Genomic DNA, 9778 nt, shown 5'->3' with positions numbered 1-9778 from the left:
TTTTTTTTTTTTAACTACATATGTGAAATCTAATGAAAGGGGTGAGTCTCATTGATGAAACAATGTGCTGTCAGCCACACAAGATCTGAAAACAACTAATGAAAAAACAGCCTCTCTCAGAATATCATCAGCTGGACAAAGTTCGTATTTGGACAGAATCATGAGATACTTTACAATTCAAGGATTCTGTTGGCAACAGCCAACACAAACCATGCCAGGGTGAGTTGATGATGCAGATTTTTCTTTGGAGATGTCAATGGAGAAGAGGGGGAAATTTTGATACAGCCTGTAACTAGGTATTGTTACAAGTCTGCAGATCTCATCAGCCATTCCTTCTTAAATCCTTTCAACTGCCTGTGAGAAGCTGCATGGATGTTCACAGCAACAACCCCTTCGTGACTGCATCAAACTGGGAGTCACGAGCAGCAGCGGAGAGCAGGCCAGGATGACTCATCATTCACTCCTCTTACAGAGTCTGAAGACTGAGCTCTGGAGGGATTTCAGAATGGACTCACCTGGTCTCCATGAAGTGTAAGATATCCCTTGGCTTCAAACACTTCTCCTCCCGATAGCTTTCATACGGCAGGAAGTGAAATCTGATTTGGTAGCGGCGATACTTGCTCTGTTTGTCCTCTATGCACAGAGACTCGTCAATTTTAATGTTCTGCAAGACCTAGAACAGGAGCAAGTTTGGTTCCAAGACCCGACACATTTCAACCCCTCCCCAGGGTTTCATTTCATAGGAGACACAGGAGTTGCATATACACCCTGTGCTTCCTACTCTGCACAAGCATGCACGGAACTACAACTTGGTACATCATTTCCTGTAGCTCACTTAGCCCCAGTGATGAGCATAAGCACTGATATCTTCTGAGAGAAACTTGATCATCTTCCCTGTTCCCCCTAATGATTCACAAAAGCCCCTCCCCCCCCCACACCCCTCTCCCAATGGATGGACAGTTTGTAAGGGTCACTGAACAGGTCAAGCCGCTCAGCACATAGCTATACTTGGCTTTCCTCCTTCCTCAGTCAGAAGGCAGGACATGCAACACCACACAGGAACCAGATGGAAGAAGGTGATATAAAAGAGATCAGATTTTAATAATCAGGCTCCATATTCTCCCAGGTGCTACATACTTCCCTCCTTCCCAGCAAAGCAAACCCTAGAAGCTTAGGAAAGCCCTTAGAAAAACAACTAGTCCCTAAAATGCATGTCAAACACAAATAAGATGAACTCATTTCCTAAGGGATGAAGATATGAAAGGAATCTGCAAATCTGGAGAGTCACTAAATGAGCTGGTGGCAAGGTTAGGGCAGGCTGCTTCAGAGATCCCTCATCATTGATACACTGCTATAAACCCTTACCCTTTCCCTCTAGCCATAAGCCAGCCTTTTGGCTACAACAAAGCTCTTATTCAAGCTACTCTGAATTTAAATACATCTTGCCTTATATAGACATAGTTAAAACAAACCCCCTTCTCAATGCTCTAGTTATTCAGAGTTAAATGGGAGGCAAGGATTTTGGGTGTGCTATTTTTATTTCTCTCTTGAGATGGTGTCTCTTTAGGTCTCCTCACACCTAAATAAAAATGCTTTGTAATCAAAAGCTTGTCTAACTTTATCCCAACAATACAGCCAGTCCAATAAAAGATATTATACCAAAAAATCCTTGCCTCTTACATAATTCCCCAACTATAAATTCATAAGGAATAAGTCATGAAAGGACCTTAAACTCCAAACACCAATTTCTAGCCATTCATCCCTCCTCCCCATTCAACCTATCTCAAGCTCACTCAAGGATATAAGAGAAGTTCAGTGGCTAATCTCAGTCTGATATTGCAAAGCAGGTGTTATCTTTTAAAAAAGGTGAAAAGGCTACCAAGTCAAAGAATATACATAATGGAGACTTACATCAGCTAGGTATACTCTTGTAAGCTGTTTCTTAAGTCTTTTCACCCTCTTTTGAGCTTTCTTAGTATTGAGCACAGGCACACTCATCATTGGTGTTTTAATCTTTGCACTGGCTACCATCAGGATCTCTCGTAACCTTTTAGAGAAAAATAGTTGAAAATTAAGCTATAAATTCATCATACAACCAAACAGGAATACAACTCATTTCACAGAAGTTGCATGAAAGTCTCTGTACAGGTTCCTGCTAATCAGGATGCATCTAAAAGCCATGACATGTACTATCTGTCCAGTTTGGGTTTGGTCTTCAGTTCTCCATCAGCTAAATACCGGACACATTACCTACACCAGGGGCAGGCAATGTTTTTTGGCCGGAGTGCCGGAAAAACCATAATGTCTACCTTGTAAGGTGCCAGAGTGCTGGCATGCCACAAAAACAAAAGCTGAGGGGGGTACATGGCAGGATGCACTGCATATTTAATACAGTTAATCATCAAAAACGTTGCCTTTTTTTTAAAACAGTAAATGGCAGGTTTTCCAAAAATTGTAAACCTGGTGACAATAAATAAAACTTCATGTACTGTCTTTGTACTTGTGATATTTTTTTCCTTGTAAAGCATGTTGTGATGAGAGGGGGAAGAGGGAGAGAGGAGCAGGAGGCACCAGGGAGTCACCACAGGCAAGCTGGCCTGCCCAGGCCCTTGGGAAGGCTGCAGCTGGAGGAGAGTGGGGGTCAGGCAGGGAGTGGGGGCTGCCCCAGGGCTCTGCTGACTCAAGCCACAGCGGGGGGGACCCAGCAGCACTGGAGGTGGGGCCCAGCCAGCCTATGCAGCTCTGCAGGAATGAGGCACAACCAGCCTGCCCATGAAGGGGCGCTGCCTGGCTGGGGCAGGACTCTGGGGTCAGGGTGCTCCCTGCTTGGCCTCTGTGCGTGCCGGGTACAGCGTGAGTGGGAGCTGCAGCCAGTGCCCAGGGCCGAGCCAGCTGGGAACCTTCAGTCCAGCAGCTCTGTGCAGTGCCAGTCCCAGCCCTGGCCCCTTGAGGGGAGCTGTAGGTAGGCAAGGCTGGGGCCCAGGCAGGTTGGGGCAGATGTGATAGCTGTTCCCAGGGTCCAGCGGGTTCCCGCAGCCAGGCCTTTGCACCAGGGACAGCTCTGCCCTGCTTGCACTACGCCTAGTGTGCAGGGAGGCCGATCCTGAGGAGGGAAGCCCCACCAAGCCTGGAGTCCTGCCCCAGCCAGATAGCATTGCCTTGTGTGCAGGGTGGCTGCGGCCCATCCCTACAGAACTGTGGAGGACGGGCCAGGCTTCACCATGGGTACCGCTAGGCACTCCCGCCTGCACGCCCACCGCAGCTTGAGCCCGCAGAGCCCCAGGGCAGCCCCCACTTCCCACCCAGCCCCCGCCTTCCTAAGGGCCCAACCAGGCTGGTTTGCCCACGGCACCTCCCCCCATACCACACAGACCCTACTCCAGCACTCAGCACGCCAGCAACTTAAAAAAAAATTTAAACAATTTACTTTGCTGGGAAAAATGTCTCCACGTGCCATTAATGGCATGTGTGCCAGGGGTTGCTGACCTGGATTTACACCTTTCAGCTGGACAAAAGCCTGAAATCATGTCAAAATACCATACTGACTAAATACCAAATAAACTAGGCTGTTCACCGTACTTCATCTGAGATTAGGAAAGACACCCCCACACCCCAAGGTCATTTATCTCAAGCAAAGAGATAAATGGCCTTAAGCATCTTTGCTTAAATTACATTTAAAAACTCCTGCTTTTCCAAAACTCAGGCATCAGGTAACCCCTGAAGGATCACTCTGCTTTCAGTTTAGACATGCAATTTTCTATAATATTAATGGGTATTATAACTGTCAAGTGAGTTAACAGCCCCTTTGAGTATATATGTTTCTTACCTTGGGATACCCAGAGTGACATTCATTTCACCTCTGCCAGCAAAATGAAAGGTGTTCAGAGTCATCTGTGTAGAAGGCTCCCCAATGCTTTGAGCGGCAAGTAGGCCCACAGCTTCTCCTGGGTCACACAGGGATCGCTGCCACTTTAAATACAGCAAGTTCTTCAGTCTAAAGAACGATCGGGGATGATGACACATAAAGGGTTAGTAGAACACGAACTCAATACAAGATTGAGGCACTGCTCTCCTCTGTACAGGGACGGGCCAAGTCCAGCCCTCGGGCCAAATGTGGTCAGCAGTGAACTCCATTTCCCAGTCTCCCTTACACGTGGCCGGGGCTGGTCTCCCTAGAGACCTCAGCCCCAGCTGTGTGGGAAAGTTCAAGGCTGGGGTTGCCATGGAGACCAGCCCCAGCCCTGCTGGCAGGGCACATGGCAGAGCAGGGCAAGGGGCTGCTCCAGAGCTGCTGGGATCTTGCGATGGGGCAGCTTGCTCCAGAGCCAGGGAAAGCCGTGATCCGTAGCCTATGTGCTCCAGGCAGGGGCACACAAGCAGGGGATCATGCCTCTGCCCCGGCTCCTTGCAGTAGTGACAGCCTGGTGTGGAGCCGGGGCACAGCCATGATCCCCTGCCTGCACGCCTCCACCTGGAGCACGCAGGCTACAGATCGCAGCTCTGCCCTGGCTCTGGAGCAAGCTGCCCCCCTTGAAAGATCCCAGCAGCTCTGGAGCAGCTCCCTGCCCTGCAGGCTCTGCCTCACATGCTGCCAGTATGGCTGAGGCTGGTTTCCATGGCAACCCCTGCCTTGAGCTTTCCCATGCAGGTGGGGCTGCAGTCTCCATGGAGACCAGCCCCAGCCATGTTTGCAGGGGCTGCTGGGAAATGAAGTCTGGCTATTGGCCAAGTCAGCCATTTTGCCCACCCCTGGCTTAGCAGAATTCTGTAGGTCAGAAAAGGATTATTTTTGCACAGGAGGTCACTACATCACTGTTAAAACCTGAAAGACAGCTTGCTAGTCTGAGCACAGAACTGAGAGCCGGTGAGCAAGTCACACTCTTTGTAAAGTGAAGATATGTTTATTTCTACTTGCTATTCTTAGCTACCTCACTGAGATGCCATGAGAATAAGTGTGAGGGTTTTTTTATAGCGTTAAAGTATTATATATACACATGCAACACTAGAACAGCACAAGAAGATTGAGAGCCACTTCCCACTACCCTTAATCAAAACGGCAGCTCTCTTGGGATCCAGGACTAACTAGTTGGTACAAGTGCAGGAAACAACCTAAAAATGCTACTCAATTCATCTGATTAACACAAATAATTAGTAATTCAGTATTTGCAAATGGTGCTGGATTGTCAACCTTCTAGTCACCAAACAGAAATATACTTTGTTACAATTACTTTAGAGATACCAACTCTAAAGAAAAAGTGTATCTGTTGTCTGAGAGTACTATCAAAGGTATCAATTATGCTAATAGTTTTGTGCTAGGCACACTTGTCTCCAAATAACCATGCTGAGACTCACTAATTTCACAAAATCCAGGACAGAGAGAACCAAGGGAGTATTTTTTTCAGTACAAACCTGGACCCAAATGATTTTTTTTTTTGCACGTGTGCACATACAGTTGTAAACAAGTAACAAGAAATTACCTATCATAAGAAAGCTCTGATTTTACATAGTTGCTGTTGTTCTGAGCTTCCCATTCCCTGATGTAATTCTCTACTGCCACTTCAAATGTTTCTGAAACAGAGGCAAAATGAATATCTGGACGCCAGACGGCAAAGCTGGGATCAGGACATTTGGAGGTCTTCTTTAAATATTTTCTCCGTTTCTTCTCATCCAGTTCATACCACATGCTCAGTAACTGAAATTAAGAGCAAATGTTAAGGAAGCCCTAGTTTATCCATCATAAGACTAAAACACAAGGAACATTTTTCCAGTTGTACATCAAACCACTGAGACTGGAAAAAGATTACTAGTGTAACAGCAAGACAGCACCAGATGGCACATGCATAGCACAGTCGTGCAGTTAACAAAGCCTTTCTACATCATCGGGATCTTTTATACATTGTGCATTTGACCCCAAAAGACCTTTAAACATGACACCAGCTTAGCATAGATACAGCAGATGTATACCAGTCACGTCACCCACTGGCAAAATGCTGCCACCTCTGAAAGTGAATGCCCAATTGTTTAATAGTATGCACCGACTTCCTGTAGCTATTTTAGGACAAAGTGAAAAATAACCTCTTTCAATTATAACTGGAGCAGGGAGGACAGGACAATTCCCTTGCCTTCCATGGACTCAAACCAGGTATAAATTTGGCCAGGAGTAAGGAATATTACATCTTAAGCTTTACATTATACGTAGACTCATTGTTCTCAAAGTTATTGGAATTATTACTAATATTAACTTTAAAGTACATGTACAAACCAATACCGAAACGCATAATAGATTCATCCATCTGAGCTACAGGAGCTAAAGTACACCAAACAAAATGAAATTTAGAGAACTTTCATTCAGAACAAGAAAGCAGTCACAGCAGAACTAACTCTGCCTTGTTTGAACGTGACAGGTATCAGTGAGGTTAGCAGAGTTGCACCTGTTTACATCCCGTGCCTATACATAGGCTCTTAATTAGAAGCTCATGGAGAATGGTTAATGTGCTGGTTTTAAATTGCTATAATGCTTGAAATGCCAGACAGGTCAGCCACAGCCCTTCCATGTAAACGGGCTTCCATCCAGGCTGGCTACGTGTTAGTCTTTCAGAGGGGATCTACTCTGTGGGAATGTTAAAGATCTGGTGACTTTTTGGTAAGAGCAGTTTTACCTGAGTTCTTGGCCTTTCCTCCCACAGACACTAGAGGCACTGACAGACGTGGGAAAACAAACCAAACCAAAGAACACGTTAGTTTGACCCAGATTGCCCAGCACCTGTATAGCTAATCAGCTATTAGATAAAAGCACCAAAAAGCCCTGCTGAAGAACATGATCTATACAGGTGCTGCGCAAGCCAGGTCAAACTGATGTGGTTCTTCTTCTGGGCATGTGCTGTGCTTGGTGCAGAGGTGCACTGAGCTGAAAGTAAAGTGCCATTTTTCCCCCTCAAATCTGTCAGCAGCTTAGGTGGCTGCTGCACTAGGAGGACAGTCTACCTCAAAAAGCACCTACATTTCAGCAGCTTGTGAATGCGCTGGGAAAAAGGATACTAATTTACAAAAAAGCATTTTTTAATTATTATTGAGCCCTGTGTTTGAGCAGTTCTGTTGCTTTTCATATTACCTGCTGAGTGGCAGGACTTCTGCCATTTTTGGTCTCCCCTTCAGAGATCTGTTCTCTTAAACTTGCCATTTTTTTCCGTGTGAAGAGCAGGAAGGCTCCTTCCCTTGCCAAAGAGCCTTGGTGCTTGGCTTGCCACTTTTTGATGGCTCTGAACTGTTGACTTGCTTGATGAGGATCCATCCTGGATAAAGCTTCATCCAAATGCTTAGTCTTCTCTATCACCTAGGAATAGACCCAAGGCAAATTAGACAAATTCATGGAGCTTGATTAACAATTAATGGAGCTCTATTAATAGCTATTAAGCAGAACAGTCAAGGGATGTATCCTATGACAAACCTAAAGCAGCAACAGTGGATGCCAAGGAGGGTATGACAGTGGATGTATTATTCTAAACACACCCTGTTCATAGGATTATAGGATCATAGGAAAGTAGGACTGGAAGGGACCTCACAAAGGGTCAAATAGTCCAGTCCCCTGCTCAAGGCAGGACTGTCCCTCACTAAACCAGACCAGCCAAATGTCTGTCTAACCTCCCCTTGAAAATTTCCAGGAAAGGAGATTCCAGTTTCTCCAAGTACCCTGTTTCAATGCTTGATCACCTTCATAGTCCAACAGTTTTTCCTAGTCTCCCACCTAAAATTTCTTCTGCTGAAACTTGAGGCCATTGCTCCTAGTTCTGTCCCCTACAGCCAAGGAGAAAAAGCTAACTCCATCCTCTTTCAAAACCCTAAACAGTGATTATACATCCGTTATCAGATCCCCCACCTTTTCTTCTCCAAATAGTTCAAATTCTTTTAGCTTTTCCTCAGTCCTAAGTCAGGGCTCTCATCATTTGTGTTGCTCTGCAACGGACACTTCCCAATCTGTCTACACCTTTCTTTAAGCGTGGGGCCTAAAACTGGACACAGTATTCCAGGTATAACTTTACCAGTGTTCATACGCTCTCCCTTTAAAGCAGTGGTGCTCAACCTTTCTGCTTGGCGAACAAAAACTGGCAGTGCCCAGTCTGTCTACAGTTCGGATCCAGCCAGTGTTCCCAATCCAGTGCCCAGACAGGCACAGTGGGCACCACCTGACCATGTGGAAGGGGGCAGAGGGCAGGTCAGTATCAACACAGCCCTGCAGGGGACAAAAGCTTGACCTGGCCCCACGGAGAAGAAGGGGATGTGACCTGGCCCTGTATGTGAGGGGGGCGGGGCCAGGTTCCAACCTGCCCCATGGGGAAGGAGGCATGGACCAGCCCCAAAGGAAGGGAAGGAGGCATGGCCCAGTCCTGGGAGGAAGGAAGCATGGCCCAGTCCCAACCCAGCACCACAGGGAGGGAAGGGGGCATGACCTGGTGCCAATCCAGAAGCTGGGGAGGGGGGGTGGGGGGAAGGGTTGGTCTGGCTGCGCATGAAAAGGGTATCACACCCAGGCCTGGACCCGACCAACCACATGGGGCTTGAGGTTTGGGAATCTGGTAGGGGAGAGGGTGGCTCCCAAATTTCCTGACCTGTAGGAAGCCCTGTGGGCCACATGCAGTGGCTCCACAGGCCACATTTGGTCTGCAGCCTGAAGGTTGAGCACCCCTGCTCCAAAGCATATGCTGCTGTCACTGTCAGAAACAGGATACTAGGCTAGATGGATCATTGGTCTAATGCATTATGGCACTGCTTATGCCCTTACATCCTCTAAGTATCCACAGGACAAGTCCTACTGCCCAACTGAAAAATACAGAGTAGAGCTGAAAATGGCATATGCTTGCCTACAAAATCTTTAGTTCCTGTAACAACTTATTCTATAGGGAAGTGATTGGCTCTGGTGAGGCTGCACAGTGAAGCAACAGTGGATTCATATGAACTGTAGCTGTTAAAGGGGAGGGCAGGAGATATGTGGATGCCTGAAGCTCCACTGAAAATCAGACCATGGCTAAAATATTCCAGTATTAAGACACACTCCCATATTTTGACTAAGCTATGAAAATAAAAGCTATTCTAGTAGAGATAGAAAAGGCATGTTCTCAGATGGTGTCCTAGGAACAATTATGCCACTAAATTATTAGCAGGCAATAGTTTTCCTTTTGCCCACTTAAGTGCAACATCTTTGTGCTGTACCTCATAGTTATCTGCAATGAAAGGAAACTGCTTGGGTTGCAGGAACGGAGTCTTTGGAATATCAAGCCCATCTTCACCATACAGGAACTGCACCACACTGCCATCGCTGTCCCGCACAGTTAGATCATATTGAACCACCAGCCCTTCCAAATGCTTAATGATACACCTGCAAAAAAACAGTGCTGTCAGGTATTATAAACCAACTAGTTCACTACAGATTTTCAGCCTGAAATGTTACTCAAAGCAGTGTTTTTAATACATTTCAGGGATGATAAGTTCTAGAGAGTGACTGTTACATTGTCACAGAGCAAACAGCATGAATGATTAACAATGCAAGCTTTCTACACACTGCTCCCTCTGATAGGCACTGAATGAAAACTGAAGGGATCTTGGAGAAGGGAGCAGCTCATTCCATACCTATTTGACTCTTGCCTTCTGTGCTAAAGGTAAAGGGATTTTGACAGATGCAGATGCACATCCTGCAAGAACAGAAATCAGACCACCAAGATCACCACCACCGAAGTTTGGGGTGAGGTGAGCACACTAGTAGGGAGGGAAAGACTGCAGCAAG

At 46.5% G+C, this 9778-nt stretch overlaps 1 protein-coding gene across 1 annotated transcript in view; it reads right to left on the bottom strand.

The window, feature by feature from the left end:
* The window catches only part of POLR1A (RNA polymerase I subunit A), a 65228-nt gene that overhangs the window by 16855 nt on the left and 38595 nt on the right, over positions 1–9778 (bottom strand). The window contains exons 23-28 of the mRNA XM_019552564.1: positions 9208–9373; positions 7112–7333; positions 5478–5692; positions 3827–3994; positions 1912–2047; positions 516–673 (exon numbers count right to left, since the gene is read on the bottom strand). Of these exons, the coding sequence (XP_019408109.1) occupies positions 516–673; positions 1912–2047; positions 3827–3994; positions 5478–5692; positions 7112–7333; positions 9208–9373 (1065 nt within the window). The remainder of the gene's footprint in view (positions 1–515; positions 674–1911; positions 2048–3826; positions 3995–5477; positions 5693–7111; positions 7334–9207; positions 9374–9778) is intronic.

The sequence above is a fragment of the Crocodylus porosus genome, unplaced genomic scaffold (assembly GCF_001723895.1).
Source record: "Crocodylus porosus isolate Cpor-Errol unplaced genomic scaffold, CroPor_comp1, whole genome shotgun sequence".
NCBI classification, from domain to species: domain Eukaryota; kingdom Metazoa; phylum Chordata; order Crocodylia; family Crocodylidae; genus Crocodylus; species Crocodylus porosus.
The sequence above is the reverse complement of the archived record's forward strand: the minus strand, read 5'-3'. Positions and strand labels throughout refer to the sequence as shown.